Source organism: Oratosquilla oratoria, chromosome 27 (assembly GCF_046742065.1).
Source record: "Oratosquilla oratoria isolate Oo_2021 chromosome 27, ASM4674206v1, whole genome shotgun sequence".
NCBI classification, from domain to species: Eukaryota; Metazoa; Arthropoda; class Malacostraca; order Stomatopoda; family Squillidae; genus Oratosquilla; species Oratosquilla oratoria.
In genome coordinates, this window is record NC_134803.1 from 47,880,979 (window position 1) to 47,902,607 (window position 21,629).

The following is a 21,629-nucleotide window of genomic DNA, read 5'->3' on the forward strand; positions in this document are numbered from 1 at the left end:
TGAGATTGACTGTATACCCAATCACTGGCATGGAGGTGAGTGAAATAGCCTAGAGGCAGCCAGGATGATAGGAAAAAATGCTACCTAGATAGCACTTGCATGACTGCTAGGCACCACAGTCTTGCCTTTGCCTCACTAGCTCCATCCAGCTTATAGAAGTAAGTAAATATAGGAGATAGAATGAACATAAATGATAACCCATTTAGCCTGAATGGACAACTTCAGTGCTTTTGTTTTGGCTAACAGGCAACTTGATGTAGCTGGTTGTTTGGTATATGGTTTATCAGTTCTAACCTTGTGGATAGTTTTGTGCTGCTGCCATGTATGTTATTTCGTGTGCAAGACCAGATAACAAGGTGCAGTGATGGAGACTAGTATGGACGACAGTTTATTGTGGGGCGCCGTGAAGGTGTCTGCGCAGATATTAGGAATACAGACGCTCCTCTACTTACGTTCATTCGTTTTACGTTTTTTTCGATTTTACGTTTGAACTGATTGTAAAAAAAAAAAAAAAAAATTGTAATTTTTTTTTTTTGTGAATTTTTGAGTTTAGCGCGCTCTCCTTAGTACGAGACTTTCAAACGATACTTACGCATGACGCTGCGTCAATTGTTGACATGGCACAAACGACAGACTGAACGTGGCTTGCCTCCTCCTCCCCCTCCACCATCTCACTTTGTTGCTTGAATTTAATTTATTTGAAATTAATGTTATTATTTTACAATGTTATGTTTATAATTAATGATTTAGGGGTGTTTTATAAGATACGGTAATAGAATTTATGGATGTATAGTACAGTATGAACGGTCATACATTACTGGAACGTACAGTAACAACTTACGTTCATTTTCACGTTACGTTCGGCCGTTCGGAACGTAACTAATACGTAAGTTGAGGAGCGTCTGTAGTGGCATTTGCGAGAAATATCTCAATCAAGTAGTGGGAAACTTAATTACCTGTAAATTTGTCTTAAGCTTAGCTATAGCATGAGCCCATGCAATATGTCATCCCATCAGAACTTCAGGTACCGGTCAAGGGTGTTTATAGTTTGTTTAGAAACACTGTTGTGAAGGGATGATTGAGGTTTTGGTGTTTTATTGCCCAAATTTTATGTATTGTGTGCGTGGGTGGATGAGAGTACATGACTGTTGTGGAGTATCATATAAATCAGACATTCTAGTAGTATATATGGTACCGTGTGGGAAGCTTCGGGTTTGGGAGGGTCGTTTCTTGTCAAGACGGGCCATGTGAGACGTGAATGTCCCATTTTTAGGCATAATAGCGCCATTTCAACTCGTGGACTACAATGATGTGTACAGCCATGGGTGTACACAGGGTGATGATTTTTGTTTTAAAGTGGTTTATTGGGCATTGTTCTCAGAATTTTTTGCCACATGGTTAGTATTGTGGATCGGAACTTTGTCGCCTCGTTTGTTGTCGGGGATGTCACAGAGACTGCATCCAACAGATGGATAGATTTGAAGCCGGAGATTTGGATGATCCACAAAATGGATTTTCTGGACCAATAGGTTGCCTGACTTCTGGGAGTAAATTGTAGGACACTTTCTGAGATGACATTACATGTGGGCGAGAGTTGGGGGCGGCTCAAGTAACTAGCCGTATCAGGTTGTACTTTCTCTTATCCTCTGAGCTATTTTATTTATTTCCATGATACAGTAGGAGTGATCGAAGGAGTCCACTCCGTTGGTGGTGAAAATGTTGAGTTGTATGCACGAGGGGCTTACTCAGCGCGATGCGATAATTCCGTAACTGCTCTCCTTGGTCGAGATATCCAAGCTCATTGGCCCGACCTTTACGTAACCGAATTACTCAACGTCGTCAGGCCGAGAACCACACGCCGGCCAACTAATTCGGGTTTAGCCATTCCACTTTGAGAAAAGGTCCCCCCTCCCCTTACACGCACGCGCAGCAACGATTTTTTTTTTCAACGATCTTCTGAAGCACGGGGTTTGCCTTGAGCTGAATAGAATTGCTATGCATCGATTAAAGCAGAACTTTTACTGGACGCTAATGTTGTGAAAGGGTTGACGTTTAATCTGTCAAACCATTCACACGATCAAGTCCCTTTAGCTGAGTGAAATATTCGAGCTTTAGTCTGAATCCATTTCATAATATCATGAGCGACGTAGCTACGAACGGGTTAACGCTCGCCATACGGGGCGTTGTTTACTGTTTCAAATCGGGCTGCCGCCAGACAATTCTAACCACCACGACATCGAGTCACCAGGGAAAAATATATTTTACATATTACTATTCCTTTAAATGTAGAAGTGGTTTGATGTTTTCTTAGCTTTTGAAAGTGGGGAAGCCATTAACTTGCATACAATCGCCACCTCACCCCACCAAATATGCTCTTGCGTGGTCCTCATCCGTCAGTTGTGATTTCCAATTGTGCTGGGGCCGTGCCTACGCCTTCGTCAAGGCCACTGGGGTGAACCCGTTCTACTTCAACTTTTTATCAGATGTCGCTCGGCACGGATCGAAAGGCGAGGCAACCAGGTACAATTACTTTTGAAGGCTTAATCTCTCTACTGGGTAAACTACCCCGACATTACAATGAGAAGTGCGAGTGTGTGTGTGATCTTGGATAACGTGTTGGACTCGTGATCAGCAGCGTTTACGCTCCTGAATGAGAACTCGGAGCTCATATACTCACATAGCCCAATGTATGAGTAATAGTCTGACCATATTAACTGCATACAATTCATCCCCAACAAAGCTAGGTACCCTGGGCGGGGAACGTATGAGGCGGTATATGTATGTGTGTGTACGTGTATGCACGTTTCCGTTCTTGCTTGTGTATTTATCTAATACACAGGAAAGGGGCAACGTCGCTGGGTCCCGTCTCCCATTTTCCAATTTTCTAATATAACCAGACTCAAACTCGTGTACAGTTCCAACTTAATCTATATATTTGACTTCCAATTATCATGTTTAGATTTGAACTCCTGTATTGTTTGAGCTTAGGCTACATCAACTTCTAATCTACTCTACATATTTACAGATCTATGTCAGTATGTGGAAAACTATTTCTTCACATCCTTTCGACATGCGGTCTTTCTTAATTTACTTTCATGAACACTTAAAGCCCTCACATCTAATTAGGAGATCTCTTCTATCAGTGCAATCTATCCTCTTTAGTTACCTGAATACAGTCATCATGTCACCTCTTTTTCTTCGATCTTTCAAAGTTGGAAAACCCAGTATTTCCTCATGTGGTTTATCTATCAGGCTGGGGACTAGCTTAATTGTTGCCTCTGTATTACCTTCAATGTATCAGGGTTTTGATTAATTTATTCATCTTCATCCACACAAGGAAACGCTAATTTAATCTTCTGCAGTAGCCCATATGTCTCTCCCACACATATATGTTTGTACGTGTGTTTGTCTGCGCGCGCACGTGCGATTCATTACGGTCTTGGATCACGTGTTGGACTTGTGATCGACAGCTATTACCCTCCCGGATGAAAAGTGAGCTCACATGTCTCCAGTGTATGGGTAATGTTGTGAGCTCTCTCACACACACATACATAAAAAAGCAAAGTAATGGAAACGGGCAATAACGGCTAAAGGCCATCCATAAACTATTCCTTAGGAAGTGAACCCATTACAAAAGCAATCAGGGATTGTGGGAGAGAGATGTGGAGTACTGCAAAAGATTAAAGTGCCGTTCCACTATATGGATGAAAAATAAAAAATCTTCGAAATCTAGGTACGTCCAAGACTGGAATATGTGTCATAAATATGGTCCCCACACAGATAATACAAAGGATAGAAGCAGGATTGAGATTATACAAAGGGCTTGTCCCCAGCCTGACAAATAAACCATATGAAGAAATACTATAAGTATTGGGTCTCCCAACTTTGAAAGGTCGAAGAAGAGGTGACATGATTACAGTGTTCAGGTCACTAAAGGGGATAAACTGCATTGACAGAAGAGATCTGATTAAAGATGGGAGGGCTTTAAGAAGTCATGGAAGTAAAAAAAAAAAAAAAGAAATACATTGTCCATAAAGATGCATAAACATGTGGAATAGGCTAGGTGGTATAACTCAAGCTCAAACAATACACGAGTTCAAATATAAACATGATGATTGAAAATCAAGGATATAGATAAAATTTGAACTACATGAATATGTTAGAAAACAGGAGACGGGACCCAACGAGCGTTGCTCTTTTCCTCTATACTACAGTTAGGTAAAAGGTAAATACTTACACACAACTCCTTGCTCAGCAGCGTTGTGTATGTCCTTGGGCTGGACGGGCTCGGATCGTTGAATTATAATTATCGGTCAACAACGGTGTCATTCTATTGTCGCGTCGTGTATACGTGCGTGAGTGCATGTACTGTGTGTACGTTTCCATGCGTGTGTGCATTTATGTGTGTACATTTCCATCCGCGTGTGTATGTATATGCGCACGTCTCCATGTATGCGTGTATATATATATATATATATGTTACTGTGCGTGTGTGTATGTGTGTACGTTTCCGTGCGTGTGTATGTATTTACCTAGTTGTATTTTGCGGGAAGGGAGGCTACGCTCGTGGTGTCCCGCCTTTGTATCTCGCAGTGTATAGTTTGCTCTTACACTCATGAATGGTTTTTGCGCACACTATTTCATTGTCCAGTTTGTTCCAAGTGTCCACTACTCTATTTGGAAATTGTTTTTCTTCAGATCTCTTCTGTAGCTGTTTTTTTATTTTCTTAACATGTCCTCTTGTGCTTCCACTGTCCCTATGTACGTTTCCATGCAGGTGTGTATGTGTGTTTGTGTACATCAGAGAGGTGCAGGTGCAGCTTTTCCACATATGTCACAGGGTCATGAGTAAGTGTCGGCTCCGTGCCCCGCATAAAGACGAATTCTACGTAGTTTCAAACTGATTTTGCTTATTCCCATCAAAGTGGACATGGAGTAGACACAAGCCTACGAATCAGACGTTAGATACAGAGCTGATAGTGTTCCCATGTGATAAGGCTTTCTACTGCGTCTTAATATTACCAACACAGCGTCTCGCTGATTAGTGATTTAATCACTCCAAAGAACGCTGAACTGCGCGACATCGATGACGCCATAGTCACATGACGAATTCCAGTCAGCAAAACCCTTTAATTACAAATCTTGCATAATTAACGAAAATATATGTGAAAGAATCCCTATTGTTTTTACTTTAATGTGAAACGTTCACAATATAAAATGTATGTTGAGATGGAATCTTCCAGAAATTCCTAACCATATGATCCAGATATTTAAAATAGTTTCGTTTCTCCCAATTACTATCATCAATACTACAATTATAATCAGATACCCCTGTATCATTATTATATGTTTCGTACGCAATCTTTACATCAGTAGCAAACCAACCGTTGGGTACAACCCACGAAAAATGTTGTTTTGGTGAATCACACCATCCAAACAGGATGACACTTTCTCCATATTATTTTACCGCTATCTCTTTTTACCGACAGTCGCCGGCGTATCCAGAGGCCTGTTACCCACACAGTAGCGAAGAGTTTCTCCATTAATTTTGAATACAAATTTTTTATGTAAATTTCATTTACACAGTGTGTGAAAACTTATAGCATCCGTACGGACCAGAATCACGCATTCATCTATTTTATTACCGTCCCTCCTTGAATATATGTATGTATATACCCTGGCTTTAGATATATACATACATATATTCATAGAGGAATATAAGAGAAATAGATAATGCGTGATTTTGATCTGTATGAGTGCCATGAGTTTTCACACACGGGGGGATTGAGAAGTTTGTGATGGAGTTTGGGAGAAAGTTGAAGGTAAATGTGTGTAAAAGTAAGGTGATGAAATGTACAACGGGAGAGGACTGCAGCAATTTGGAAGTATGAAAGGAGAGGCTGGAGGAAATGGATAGCTTTAGACACTTGGGGTCGTATGTGGCGGGAAAGGGAGGAGTGAAGGTGGAGGTAGATTGTAGATTGAGAGAAGCCTTGGAGGATTAAAAAGTGCAATGTGAAATAGATATTTGGGAATGGGTGATATGAGGAGATTGTACGAAGGAGTGATTATGCTGACGGCTTTGTATGGAACAGACATGGAACATAGGAGAGGAAGAGTTTAAATGTGTTTGAGATGACATGTCTGAAAAGTATGGTAGGAGTCACAAGGTTGGATAGTGAGACGAGGATGGAAGATAGAGTTGATGAAAGAGTATTGGGATGGTTTGGGTAGATGGAAAGTGAGTGAAGAGTAGTAAAAAGTGTAGAAGGCAGAGGTGGGTGGAGTAAACACGAAGGAACGACCAAGGATGAGATGGATGGGGTAAAAGGGGTGTTGAACAAGAGGGGGATTTCTGTTGAGGAAGGGGTGAAGGCAGAAGATAGGGGTGAGTGGAGAATGGTTGTGTATGGATGATGTGATGCATGGGAGTAGGTAGGGGATGTGGGGAGAGGTTATTTGTGATTTTATAAAGCAGCCCGAAGGGATTTCTCCCTGTCTATTTTCTGTACAAGGGGACGGAGAGGGGGAGTCGCCGACGAAATGAAGCAGCCTTGCTGTGGATGTGCTGTGTCTTGCTGCATTGCTTCTGAACCAGGATGATGGGCGAGATACAGGGACAACTCTTTATCCAGGAGAAGCCAAGATGAAAGGGAGGAGTGATGAGGTATAATATATATATATTTATTTAAGGACCTACTTAATTTTTTGAGCCCCTGTGCTATTGGGGGGAGGGGAGAATGGCGCCATAATGTTCCAATACGTGTCTGAGAAGGCGACTGAATTTATGGAGTGAGGGGAGTGGACTAGTAATCCCCTTTCTACAATCCTACCTTGTGAAAAGTTAAGGTATATGAGGATCTCCACAACATCCTAGGAATTAGGTCACTGAATATTCGTATTGGTACAGATGAGGGTACATGGGTGGTACTATTTTTGTGAGAAGATTGAACGTGTTAGTGGTGAATGAAATGAAACTGAAAGGGAAAAGGTGTTCGGGACCGTGGTATTAGGAATGGCGAAAAAACGAGGGAGTGTTACTGATAGTAAATATTATTGGCAGTGGAGTGGATAGGTGTCATCAATGGTGGTGCGGGAAAAAGTGAAGATATATGGGTAGTTAGAATAGTGAAGAGAAGCATATTGGAGTGATTAAACAAATGTTGGCAATTTTTTGGAGCAATGTAATTGTACTTTTGTTGCTATATATTTTTTTCTATTTACGGCGCCCGACCCTAACCTCCCGGCGGCCTAGAACAACCCATGCACGAAATCAGGTGTTGTTAGTGTAATGTCACTGTTAGTAGTGGCAGTACCCAGAGATCATGGAAGGGAAGGCACCCCTCGATCTTAGGCAGTGCCTCCAGGAAGCTGAGGGTTGCTTCGGAAGGGGAGACAGTGAGGTGCCACGCCACTCCTTCGGAAGTTCCGAGGTAAATAGTATACAAAGGCCTAAGTGAAGAATGGCAGTGGCTCTGCATTCTACCAGGTGATGGTGGAGGGGCTGTTGCATCACGGCCCCGCAAAGTCTGCAGCGCCCATAATCGTCTCTCCCCGCGTATAACATTTGCCATCCACAACGATATCCGAGGCAGATTCCGCCCTTTTATCAGGAGGCTGGTGGATGGCCTCGTTCCCCGTAACGAGGTAGTACCACCGTGCTTAGAAGTATCAAAACAGCTGCTCTGGCCATGAATCTGGACTTCATGATGGTGACGCTCTAGGCCCACAAGTAGATGTTCCGTTTTTTGGATTACATTTTTAGAACATGGAAAAGGCATAAACTGGTTGAAGATAGAGAGTAGTCTGATGGAAAGTGAGAATAGATTAGGTAGAGAAAGAAAAGGGGTGGGGGCCAGAAATGTTGAAATTAAGTCGAATGAGGAGAAAGATGCTAAGGGAGATATGGAAAGTAGTAAAAAATAAAGAACTGGGATGGAGTTAGAATGGGTATACTTCAAGGAGGAAATGCAAAGTGTGTGTGAAGAAGAGACAGTAAATGTTGAGGCAGCACATAAGCATATGAAGAATGGCAAAGAAGAAGCAAGGAATTATACAAGAGGTATAAAGTAACGAGGGTAAAAGCAAAACAAAAATAGGGAGGCCAAGAAAGGATGAGAGTTGATAAGATAAAGAATGCAGATGAACATACGATAATGGAAGGTGCAGTAGTGAAGATACAGTATTTCAATGTTAAATGTAGACAATAGGGAAGCCTTTATTGCGGCAGTGGGAAATGCAGTTTTAGGAAGTAGTGTCCTTTTAGATATATAAGGTGAAGAGCCCTGGCATTCATTGGGATTAGGCTAAAAAATTTGGACCATTTTACCATTGGAAGTGTGTAGTTTACTAGTATCAATGAACCTTCACATCATCAACTGATGGGCATGGTGACCAATATAAAGAATACATTGTCCTTTGACCCATTGGTTTATTCAGTATTTGGAGAAGACTGTTGGCATGAAGAAAGTTCATATGCAGAAAGGGGCAACTATATTCAGGGGAATTTAAGCCATCAATTCTTATGGTGAAAAGTGAGAATGGGTAGTTTCCTGGTTTAAGGAAGAGGACAATAGCCCCTCTTCAACCATAGTACAGATGCCTTTCAGCTTATATGATACATACATACATATACCAAGGCTTTTTCCCCCTTACAAGGGAGGTAGCCAAAAAGGGGAAGGCATAAAAACAACTCCCACCCATTTCATCCCTACATACACTCCACACCCCTCCCACCCTCCCTCTCATCTGAGCACCTCCTGGATGACGGGTCATCCCTGCACCCTGCCCACCGCCCTGGGTCAGAAGCAGTGTCGCAAGACACAGCAAGGCCGCTTCATTTAATCGGCGACCCCCCCTCTCCGTCCCCCCTTGCAATTAAGGAGAGGACGGGGAGAAAATCCCTTCGGGCTGCGTCAAAAATTACTCACAAAACTACCCCACCCCCCAGCCCATTCCTCCTCATGCAATCACAACATCGTCCATATACAACCATTCTCCACTCACCTCTGTCTTCCGTCCTCTCCCTTCTTCCTCAACAGACATTCCCCTCTTCCCCAAAGCCCCCTTCACCCCATCCATCCACCTCATCCTAGGACGTCCCCTCATGTTCACTCCCTCCACATCTGCCTTCCATACCTCTTTTACTAGTCTTTCTTCACTCATTCTTTCCATGTGTCCAAACCATCCTAATATTCTTTCATCAACCCTATCTCCCAAATCCTTTTCACCCCTGTTCTCCTCCTCATTTCTCACTCTATCCAGCCTAGTAACCCCCACCATACTTCTCAGACACCTCATCTCAAACACATTCAAACTCCTTCTCTCTTCTTCTCTTATGTTCCACGTTTCTGCCCCATACAGTGCTGTTGGCACAATCACTCCTTCATACAGTCTCCTCTTCGCATCCATTCCCAAATGTCTATTCCTCATTACACTCTTTAATCCACCAAGGCATTTACTCGCTTCTCTCAATCTACATTCTACCTCCACCTTTTCCTGCTACACTTGCACCCAAGTATCTAAAACTATCCACTTCCTCCAGTCACTCTCCCTTAATGTTCACTTCCAGTCTACTGCCACCTTCACCCCTTGTACATCTCATCACCTTACTTTTACCTACATTTATCTTTAGCTTTCTTCTATCACATACTCTCCCAACAGCTTCCTCAATCCCCTGCCACAAGCGCAGTGTCGTCCGCAAACAACAGCTGGCTCACCTCCCACTTTTCTCCATTTTCTTTAACCATCTCCAATCCCTGACCCACTACCCTAGCATTCACCTCTCGCACCACCCCATCCATGTATAAGTTGAACAGCCAGGGCGACATAACGCATCCTTGACGAAGTCCCACCTTTACCTCAAACCACTCACTCTCTCCATTTCTAATCCTGACACAAGCTCTACTACTCTCATAAAAACTCTTGACAGCTCCCAAAAGCTTTCCTCCTATCCCATAAATCTGCATAACCTCCCACAGTGCCTTTCTGTCTACCCTATCATAAGCCTTTTCCAGATCCATAAAAGCCCAAAAAACATCCTTCCCCTTTCCTATAGCTTTCTCACATATCTGTCTTACCACAAAGATCTGATCTACACAACCTCTACCTGTCCTAAATCCACACTGTTCCTCACCAATTACTCCTTCTGTTCCTCTCCTAATCCTCTCAATTAAGATCCTCCCATAAGCCTTCCCTACTACACTTAACAGGCTAATCCCTCTGAAACTACTACATTCACACTTGTCCCCTTTTCCCTTGTAAAGAGGAACTATACAGGCACTTCTCCAGTCCTCCGGTACTCTACCCTCTCTCCAGCAAACATTAAATAACCTCACCAACCAGTCCACCATCACTGAACCTCCCTTTTTCAGACATTCTGCATGGCATCCATCCAGACCAGGTGCCTTACCTGCTTTCATCATCTTTACAACTGCCTTCACCTCATCCTTCCTTATTTCTCCTCACTCTCATTTTCTTCGCATTTCCCACTGCAGCTATCTTTCCTTCCCTATCCTCCTTCACATTTAGCAACTCCCTAAAATATTCTGCCCATCTTCCCCTTACTGCCATCTCTTCCATTATCATCTCTCCATCTGTACCTTTTACCTTTTCTTCTCTACTTGATTCGCCTCCTCTTCCTCTTTTATTTCTTTCCAAAACATCTTTTTATTACTTTCAAAATTTTCTGTCATACTCCTACCCCATTTCACATCTGCTCTCCTCTTTGCAACCTTTACCTTTTGCTTTACTTCTCTTTTCTTTGTACCTCTCATATGACTCCCTCGTCCTCTTTTGTAACCAATCTGTGAATGCTCGCTTCTTCTCTTCTACAACCTTCTTTGTTTCCTCATCCCACCATTCACTACCCTTTCTTCTATTTCCCCCTGTCCTCCTTGTTCCACACACCATCCTTGCACACTTTAAGACTCTCTCCTTGAACCATCCCCATTCCTCCTCCACACCCATCTCTGCTCCATCCTTTACTCCCTCCCACTCCTCCTTCAGCTTCTTTTTGTACTCCTCCTTTTCATTCAAGGAGTTCACTCTAACAACCTCCCTACCTTTTGTCCCTTTCCTCTTTCTCCATCTATCCTCCACTCTCGGCTTACCTTCCACCAAAAAATGATCTGATATTCCCCCACCCTCTCCCCTTAGCACATGTACATCCTTAACTCTTCCTATCATAATCCTATTTACCACTACATAATCCATTAGCGCTCTATCTACCACCCTTCCCTCCACCACCCTCTCCCATGTGTACTTATGCTTAACTTTCTTCCGAAACACTGTATTTGCTATCATCAACTCTCTTTCTAGACACATTTCCACCATCAACTCTCCACTACGATTCTTTCCTGGAACTCCACACTTCCCAACCACTCCATCAATTGGACCATTTCCTACCCTAGCATTCAGGTCTCCCAGCTTATATGATGGAGGGCATTAATGTATAGACCAAGCACACTGGGCAATTTAACATTCCAGACTGCCTTTAATCCATTATACAGTACTTCTGACAAGACATTACACCCAAGCCAATGTCCCCATACACCCTCATTCCTGTTTCCACATCACCCCCCTAAACAATAACACATACATCAGGTAACAGAGAAAGGTTACTGAAATGCAAGCTCCCCTGTTCACATTTATTGGAATCAGTGCTGGACATCACACTTGCCTCCTGGATAATTTTGGGGGCAAGAGGGGGATTTCCATCTTTCATAGAAATATATATTCTTTATACACAAATATACAAACTGTGGAAAGCCTTCTTTTAAATAACAAACAGCAAAATTACATGAAATGGGTATACTGTTCAGCCAGGTATACTAACAATAAAAACTCAAAAGTGAACCAAACAAAATTTGACTACCCTTTCACAACAATATCTTAAGAATAAGGAATAAAACTAAGTGTGTGTGCAGCGAGAAAACAAATTCTCAGTTCCAAAGCGTTGTCCATAATCATGTCCCAAGCATGCAAGTGGTTCCTCAGACGGCTGGGAGCTATGTCCGACAAGTACAGGAAGTAAGGAGGATGGCTAGTAACAGCAACCTCCACCTAACCCATACGGATGGACTGAATAATCTGGAACACAGCTGGAACAGACAAGAGCAAAAGAGCAATTAACACCTAAAGTTTAACAGAAGACACGATGTCAAGCAGCAGCAATTTATTTGCAAGGCCCAGCATCAATTGCACAATACTATTACCAAAGAAGTTATGAAAAACACGCTACCATAGTCAGAAGAACTTTGCAAGAAATTAAGTTTTCAAGTACTGTATGGCATCAACGAACAATAATGACCCTGTCATGTTAATTTCAATTAATAAAAAAAAATATATACTCACCAGATCCACAAACAACAAAGATGAAGAGTCCTAGGAGGAAAGGTCCAACGGGGTACTGGTCTTCAGAACTTTTCTACAAAAGAAAAATTGAAAATATTTGAAAAGTAATGCCATACCTAGATTATATATTAGGCTGAAGATGATTAAAAGTACTTCCTACCATGACTGCTATCCTCTGATATGGTGCTAGCACGTGTTAAACTAAAACTTGTATAGAAATGTGTGGATATGCATATACGGCATCCACCAAGACTTAGATGGAGTAGTGCATAATCCAGTTCACTTTGCTTCAGCTTGATCAATAAATTGGAGAACTGAAGGGAATGTTGGACCCTCACCCACCCATGTTTTGAAGGTGAAGCTTGACCTGGGATGACCTTAAGTTTTGGCACATTCAACCCATTATTTGGTAGCCTCAAGTTTTTGCATGGGATTCAAGGGTTGGGGATCTGAAAATATTTGAAAGCCAGCACTGCTCCATGGACTATCGTGTAGTCTGGATTCCTTTAGGAGACTCATGACAATATAAAGTTGTGTAGAATGAGGCCTGCAAGATAAGTGTTGTGTATAATGTTGGATGGTATTCTACAACTTTGGCTGGGTAAAATGGATCTACGAAAGGTTCCAGATTTACATTGGAAATAGGTAACCATGGTGTAGGCCTGATATTAACCATTCAGCCTAGGTCTGATATTGACCATTCAGCCTAGGTCTGAAGTGCACACAGGTCAATGTATGTGTAGGCCATCGATTGGAGGTGAAAGGCTATAGGTTGCTTTGTATTATACAAACAAGAATAAAGTGGTCAGTAGAAAGAATTAGTTTGCTTCATGGGGCTGTGGTAATGTCTCCACAAAGGTTGTCTTTTGTACCAAGGGTGGGGGTTCAGATTGTTACTGGACAGCACTAGGAAGTTGTAGTTCGGAGTGGTGAGAGGCATGTGACACCCTGGCAGATGAGAACTGATGTACCTACGACTTCAGTAATGAGGAGGCTATAAAGGCCAACTCCACAGCCTTTCAGATTGGGTATGGGGATGTGTGCCAGGTATTGTCCCTTGGTATTGCCAGAAGTGATGCACCATTTTTTATACTGGCAGGACAGGGTCAACAAATTAGTGTTTATATGTATATGTGCATCTTCAACATGCAAATGTAATGTGTAATTTTGTTGAATAAACTTGAATTGAATCCCAATTATGCATCATCAGCAGCTGGTGTAGGTTTTATGGGATGATACAGATGGGCACTTCCTGAGACAGGTGTATCAGTGTCAGACTACATCAATTTGGGTGTGGTTGGGACAAAAATATGGGGACTCCCAATGGGGATATGTTTTTTAAGTATATTGTTGGGATTACAGCCAGTAGAGTGGATGGATGCTACCCTTCAAGCTACCTTGTCAATGATCTTGTTGCTGGGGATGGGGGAAGATTTGGATGATCTATGAATGGAGTAAGTGGACCAGCATGTGGAAACAGTACGAGCAGACGGAAGCAACAGGATTTAGACCGAGACCTGAAGAAATATATATAAAGAACAATAATTCATACAAGACATACTCCTATGTTTATGATAGCATAGAACAAATTGAACACAAACGCCTTTTTAAAATAAACCACTGGACCACATTTTGAGGTATGAAGGGAAAAATTGAATATGGTCCAAGTTTAAAGAAATGTCAAGATAATATACACCATACATAAAAATTGAAACGGGCCAGGCCCATTGTGTGCAAGGATGCAAACTAAAAAACAAGTGATGATGGGCACAAAAAGACTGTTGCATACCTAGCATTAAAGGGATGGATGTGGTAGAGCCAGACAGAAAGGGAATTAATATATCAACCTGGATGGAAGCACCACAAAAGAGGGCAAAGATTATCAAGGATACCTTGCTATTGACGGACCAGAATGAAATGGGAATCGCAGATCCAATACAGCAAGTTTGAAAGATACATTTTTCCCTATGGAATAACTCATGAAGTTTTTTAAATTGAGAGATTCTGGAAAAAATATATATAAGAGTATAATTAACTAATGCCCAGCTCTCGACATAAGTCATAGCTATTATAGCAATGACTTTTTTTATCACATTTTAGTAAACTGGCAACTCTGGTCACCAGTTTTCCTTGAACTCGTGAACAAACCCTTCTGGAAATAAATTCCAGATGTGCACAACTTTAAAAATATACTTTTCCTGGATGACCTGCTGCCCTTTGGCATTCCAGGAGAAAACTTCCTACATCAGTTCTCAAGGTCAAGCCAGATACAATTCAAATTTCCACAAAACTAATAATCTTAATTACTGTCAAAGTAACTAATCAATACTTCTTGGAAACAAACTAAAGGTAGTAAAAGTATGGAAAAGCACACCTAAGTTCAGTATGGTTATTAAATCAAACTTGGCATGGTTTGTTTCCCTCAAAAAATGTAGTCTTGCATTCATGGTGTGTTTAGTGGCTGACTTCTAAATTTAGCTGATTACATTGACGTGGTAACACACATACTAAATGTAAAAATTCTCTTCTTGAAGCTTCATGCCAAGCAAAACAGATACCGAAAGTGAAAGGAAATGTCAATTTCCTTTACAATTTACATATTGATATCCAATTCAAAATTATAGAATATTTCTCCTTGTTCATAATTTGTGTGCATTAATAACCAATAAATCACAGAACCATCAAACGTTTAAAAAGCTTGGCGAGCTCACGACCTAAGGAAAACATATTGCAGCATAGACAGTTACTATATGCTGATCAACTTTAGGTAGACACCCGATCTGCCACAATCAACTTACCGTCGTCTTTGGAACATTCCCTCTCATGGTAACATTCTTGGCAGCTTTGTCGTTTGCAATCCTCATGCGTTGCTTGGGGGCCATTTTTGATGGTATAAATTTTGTGCACAGGGGAAAATTATAAGACTTGCTCACCGCTGAACTCCCAGCTGTCAAGTGAAGGCTGTGGTTTGTTTAGTGAAGGACGGAATTATCTTCCGCGCCATAAAATAGGGCTGTGACAGACATGCAATATTACTAAGTATGGATTATTTAAAATTAGATAAGGAACAAATTCGTTAAAATTACATATTTTACAGTCTACATTGACTACAGTATGCAAAAAATATTTAAACTATATTTCAAGTATATTTGATAGGCCCCGTTTTTAGAAATTGACAATTCAAACTTTTATTTTCGTCGTATATCAAGTATACAACGATAAAATATTACTGTATAAATTATGTAGACATGTTTTATGCTTTGATATATTTGATAACAATGGTAATATTAATTCTGCTGGACAGTGAAAGGTGCCATTTTAAAGCAGTAGTTCTGCCAATATGTCGACACGTGGACGCCGATATAAGTATTCCTCCGCGCCACGTAAATACACGGACTTAGCCCTCCAAATATCCATTCTCTAAAGTGTGGACTTCAGGTGTCGATTTCCCATTTTCTATGATAAGCGAAATACACCAATCTTCCAAAGCAACAAAACAAGGTGTAAACCAAGGACGCGGTTGGTAGTAGAAAAGGTAATGTATGATATATAACAAAATTTATAGCAGAAGTAGTGTATATTAAAAGGAGGTTTATTACTTGGCCCTACTGTATAGTGTGAGTATGAACTAAATAAGTTAATTCGTGACGTTTTAGTCTCTAGTTTTTAGGGTTAAAGTTGAAAAAAGATGACTGGGTAGAATTAAGAATAGTCACATAGTCATAGTGTATACCGGTGGCGCAAAAATATATTGAAATATTACCACATATTTTTCACAACAGAGAAATAAGGATGTATAAAGATAAGCACAATCATTGTTGGGATTACTTTGACATGATAGGTTAATTTGATTTTCATGTTAGCAATTTATAGGCCTATACCTACTTCTAGGATGAATTGTGATGTACTGAATAACACATAATAATGCAATTAAAAGACATAGCTTATAATGTGGGTTCTACTCCTTACCATCAAGGATAGCGAAGGTTTACTGCCTCAAGTATTCTGTACATGTCACGGTCTCACTAATTGCTGAACAAACCGAACAAAACCGAGAAAAGCCGAACAAAACAACAAAACCCAAACAAGGACGGGTTTTGCTCAAATGCACACTTCTATATATATATGGTTGCATTATTTGAACTATTTTCTTTAAAATGTGTGATTTCCATGTAATATGATCAAAGAGAACTTACGTTTTTATCCTCTGCAAAATTACCGAACACAGCTACGATTCGTCCAGCCCGTCATCTATGATCACTGGTGGTATGGATCAAACTACACTCTTTTAAGTTTCTTACTGTTGTGTTAAATTACATGAAAATCACACATTTTAAAGAAAAGTTTAAATAATTCAACTATATGCAGTCTATTACACTAATAACACAACAGTAAGAAACTTAAAAGAGTGTAGTTTGATCCATACCACCAGTGATCATAGACGGCGGGCTGGACGAAGCGTAGCTGGGGTCGGTAAAATTGCAGAGGATAAAAACGTAAGTTCTCTTACTTAAGCATATTACGCAGACCAGTCGAGGAGTCGACTCTTCGCTGTGCTCACAGGGTAAACTTAAACTATAGCTTGTTGCTCTGGCGGAGTGGCTGACGGGTCAAATCTAAGTTTAAAGTCTCTCCAGTGGCAGTCCAAGCGGTTTTTAAAAGAGCTAACAGTCCCTGCGTCGACAACCTCAGACGGTAGTCCGTTCCATATCCTGGCTACTCGATGGTAGAAGCTATTATGATGAGCACCATACATCCCATCATTAGGACGATGTCGGAATAGTTGTTTACTATGTAGTCGACTTGGTCTGACAGTGGGCCTGATTCCTGAAGGAAGCTGGGAGGATTTCTCTCTGGTATATATTAGAATGCTTCCACATCTCGATAATGCAACCATATATATATAGGTGTGCATTTGAGCAAAACCCGTCCTTGTTTGGGTTTTGTTGTTTTGTTCGGCTTTTCTCGGATTTGTTCGGTTTGTTCGGCAATTAGTGAGACCCTACATGTCATGAATCTCATTTCAAGAACCTGCAAGTGCAGCCCTATTTTGTATTTGTTTACATTGGCACGCGAATTTTGGTGGTATTATCTGCAAATATAATTTCCCTTCCCACCTCACCAGTGATAATCACAGGAAAATAATTTCTTTTAAAACAAAAACAGTATGGAAAACATCTCATTATTTTGTTCAAATAATTATCTGTGGTCCTGAACATTCACCTTATCTGTGTGTTAGCTATAGGATAGCACTGGGTGGAAGAGAGGGATGATCTATCCACAAGGAACTATTACTATGGGTTAAATTTTAGAAGAATACAAACACTGATATTTAATAAGCTTACATTGTCCAATAGCTCCTAACCTAACTTTACCATTCCATAGATAAAAAATGTTTTTCAAATGGAATTAAGAAAAAGGTGAAAAATGCATTAATGTGTTACTGGAACAGAACCAAATTGAATTAACTGGACAATTTGTCACTTTTGTGAGTGTGGGTAGGGTGGATTTTTTGGCTAGGTCGTCTTTATAGAGGGAATGGCCATTTGGTATATGTATGTATTATAGTAATTTATTATTGTGTTTTGTGTTGCAAGTGCCTTGTCAAATGTTGGTTCTGTTCCAGTAAAACATGAAAGGATTTTTTTTTTTTTTTTTTTTTTCATTTGAAAGTTTCATGTTTAATTTTATTACTTACGAGTGTTGGTGTGACTGTTTATGTACATCTCAACTCTTCAGATCAACGGTACCTTAATGAATGCAGAAAAAGCAGTTGAAGACTTAGGTGTGGTTATAGATTGTAGTCTCTTTCAAGGATCAAATCAATCAAGGATATCTTCTACAGAATATTTAATTTCTAAAGAAATATTGGATGGAATTACAATGAAAATGTTTGTTCACAATCATATAATTAGCAAATTGGATTTAAGTAGTTTGCTTTATTTTGGGCTTCCTGATTAACTATTGAAGAAGCTACAATTAGTTATGAACAGAACTGCTAGACTTGTAAAAGACCTGCCTCCCCTTGAAAGAATAACACCAGTACTCATTAACTTGCATTGGCTACCAATCAAAGCATGTGTGATCTACAAAATTTGTCTTGACTCGTCATGCAGTGTGATTTGGTAAAACTAAATATATAAGGATTTTTTTTTTTTTGTTATAAGTGCACACCTATGCAATATAGCATAGAAAATTAATTATTAATTTTGTAAATTATAATACAACTTAATATACACTTTTCTTAGCAGAAATAAGTAACAAAACCTTGCTAAAAGCAAATATACTACCAAACGAAGCTGCATGCATAGGATCAAGACCTCATATTGTCGTCTGTCCAGTCCATTCACTGTCAGTTATATGATGGCTTTCACATTGTGCACCGGGTGTTCTCCAATTCCAGGTGACATTAATAAGTGCTATTACAAAGACAATAAGGCTTCCATAGACTTTAAGAGAACACGGGGTTCTGCCATTGTCTGTTAATTGCCCAAGGTACAATGATCAGGCTGTCAGCATTCATGACAACAACCTGGATGATCTTTAGAATTAGAGGTACCAAATTGCTAAATACATGTTAGATTAGAATAGATGAATTTATCATACTTTCATTTCTTTGACTTCGGCATCTATCAAAACAAACATGGCATATCATTCAATTACCGTGACTTCGTGAGAAAATGAATTTTAGCAATTTTTTTGTTATTGAGTTCCATCAAGAAAATCACATATTCCGTTGATGTATTATAATTTATGAAATTAATAATTAATTTTCTGTTGCTATATCACATAGGTGTGCACTTCTAAAATTTACTGCAGGACTTGCATCTTGATACCCCTATGGCTCAGAGACACTGTTGAGCAGCACTGGCTTTTTGAGCCTCAAGTTAACTTGGAAATGGGTTTCAGAGCATTTGAAAAGATTTCTCCAATATTATATAATGAGCTACCTGGAAATGTCAAGAATTGTGATACCTTGATAACCATTAAGAAAGCACTGAAGACCCATTTATTTGCAAAAGCATATGACTTTATTGATGTGTGCATTAAGGATAATTATTGATGTTGATACTATATGACAGCCCAGCAGAACACTGTGTAGCCAGTAGAGTGGGGTGTGAAACTTCATCTACAGTAAATGGTATCACATCTAATTCATGTAGCCACCAGTGATGTATCTATTTAGTTTATATGGTCATGTCATGTGTTTAATCCCACAATGATAGTTGTGATGTTATTTACCTTGACTTTAGCAAAGTGTTAGATAAGGTGTCCCACCAGAGACTACTAAATAAAGTAAAATCCCATGGCATAGGAGGAAAAGTGTCCGAATGGATTAGAGCTTGGATCAGTGACAGGAAACAGTGGGTCACCATAAATTGTGTAAAATCCAAATGGGGGAGTATTTCTAATGGAGTTCCCAAGGGCTTGGTTTTGGGTCCCCATTTTTCATTATGTACATAAACAACTTGGACAATGGGATTAATAGTGATGTTCATAAGTTTGTGGACGATATTAGAATCTCACCTCACCTTTCTCACCATACACCAGGTAGGGCGTTGCCCTGTCAGCGATGATGCCTCATGAAGTCTCTCCACAAAGCCCTATCTGCATACAGCTGCACTCTCTCCACTTCCTCCATAGTTCTTCCTCTTGACTCTATGGCTTGTCTGATACCGTCTCTCCATCTCTTCCTGGGTCTTCCTGTTGGTCGCTTTCCTTGTGGCTGCCAGTGGTAGTATTTGAATGGGTACTGTTGTTCATTCATCCTCATGACGTGTCCAAACCATCTTAATTGTCTTTTCTCTACATATTCTAATATAGGCTCTATTTACAGTTCTCTTCTTATTTCTTCATTTCTTATTTTGTCACACCTTGTTACACCTTTTGTTATTCGCAGTACTCTCATCCCTGCTGCTTGTATCTTACTTTTCAGCCTTTCTGTCAATGTCCATGTTTCTGACCCATATGTTAGAACTGGTCTTAAAATGGTTTTGTAAATTGTTATCTTAACCTGCCTGGGTATAAGTTTTTCTCGCATCAGCTGATATAGCGTTCTTAAGTTATTTGTATGGCACTCTATTCTATTTAATATTTCATTTTCCATTTGACACCTTTCATCTATCTTTACTCCTAGGTATTTAAATTCTTCTACTAATTTCAGTTTTTCGCCTTCCAACCATATTTCTATCTCTTCTTTTTGCCTTGCGACCATCATTACTTCTGTTTTATTTGTATTTATTTTCATTTTCACTCTTTTCAATGCACTGTTGCAAGCAGTTAATGCATTTTGAAGTTCAATGGGATTGTTCGCAACCAGTGCAATATCTGCGTATGCCAATGTGATAACTCCATCTCCAGATCTTAAATTTTTCATAGATCTGTCCATAAAAAGTACAAACAGCAATGGAGATATAACCCCACCTTGTCTTACTCCAGAATTTACATCAAACCAGTTATCCTTGCGAGTTTGTGTTCTTACAGCGCTGGTACATTTACTATATAGACTTTTAATTGCTGTAACAAGTAATCTATCTACACCATATATAGGGTCTTCCAGTGTGTCCCAAATCATCTTCCTTGGTAGCTTGTCAAAGGCTTTTTCTAAGTCAACAAATCCTATACACACCGGTTGATCCCATTCCCATCTCTTCTCCATCAGCATTTTCAAGGAGAAAATTGCATCTGTTGTACCTCTCTCAGGTCTAAATCCATACTGTCCCTCTAATTTTTCTTCTACCATCACTCTTAGCCTTCTCTCAAGTATTCTTTCATATATCTTCTCCACATGTGATAATAAGGAAATTCCTCTCCAATTTTTGCATTCTGACATTAGAATAGGACGCCTAATTAGGTCAGGAGACGACACAGAGACACTGCAGGATGATCTTAACAAATTATTCAGGAAGTGAAATGGCAAATAAACTTCAATATCTCAAAGTGCAGCATGTTCAACATAGGGCTACACAACCCTGAGAACAGATATAGCTTAGATAACATTTTTAGAGTATTAGTGCCAGGAATAAAGCTAACAGAGCATTAGATTTCATTGCTAGGATGGTTACAAATAGAAGGGCAGAGGTAATTATCAAACTATCATTAGTTAGCCCCATCCTTGGTTATGCGGTATAGTTTTAGTCTCTGTCTTATATAATGAACATCAGTAGAATCGGTACAGAGGAGAATGACCAAAATGATACATGACCTCAGAAATTTACCTAATGAAGAGAGGCTTAGGCACCTTAACTTACTCTCTGGAAAGATGCAGAGTGTGG

General features: G+C 40.1%; 2 protein-coding genes across 6 annotated transcripts in view; one reads left to right on the plus strand and one right to left on the minus strand.

The window, feature by feature from the left end:
* The first annotated feature begins 2,499 nt into the window (after positions 1-2,499).
* CSN6 (COP9 signalosome subunit 6) overlaps positions 2,500-21,629 on the plus strand; it is a 30,454-nt gene continuing 11,324 nt past the window's right edge. For 2 of the 4 annotated variants that reach the window (XM_076210569.1, XM_076210572.1), the window contains exon 1: positions 15,732-15,889. The gene's annotated coding sequence lies outside the window, so the exon portion shown is untranslated. Of the gene's footprint in view, positions 2,521-15,731; positions 15,890-15,948; positions 15,972-21,629 lie in introns of those variants that run through there. The other 2 variants (XM_076210571.1, XM_076210570.1) reach the window with 2 other exon arrangements.
* LOC143040030 (stress-associated endoplasmic reticulum protein 2) lies at positions 11,635-15,346 on the minus strand. Of its 2 annotated transcripts, XM_076210575.1 has the most exons (4): positions 15,153-15,338; positions 13,752-13,871; positions 12,355-12,427; positions 11,635-12,101 (listed from the first exon to the last, which is right to left on the minus strand). In XM_076210575.1, exons 1-3 carry the CDS (start codon positions 15,167-15,169, stop codon positions 12,385-12,387), a joined length of 180 nt encoding a protein of 59 aa, XP_076066690.1. In that variant the 5' UTR covers positions 15,170-15,338; the 3' UTR covers positions 11,635-12,101; positions 12,355-12,384. The 2 variants fall into 2 exon arrangements, with proteins under 2 accessions (XP_076066690.1, XP_076066689.1); XM_076210574.1 differs by lacking the exon at positions 13,752-13,871 and having other exon boundaries at positions 15,153-15,346.

Excerpts from the sequence above, each read along its gene's own strand:
- LOC143040030 (XM_076210574.1), bottom strand. The coding sequence starts at position 15,236 with ATGGCCCCCAAGCAACGCATGAGGATTGCAAACGACAAAGCTGCCAAG. Across the intron at positions 12,428-15,152 it reads GGAATGTTCCAAAGACGACG|AAAAGTTCTGAAGACCAGTA; the intron begins GTAAGTTGATTG and ends TTTCTTTTGTAG. Across the intron at positions 12,102-12,354 it reads CTTTGTTGTTTGTGGATCTG|CTGTGTTCCAGATTATTCAG; the intron begins GTGAGTATATAT and ends TGTCTGTTCCAG.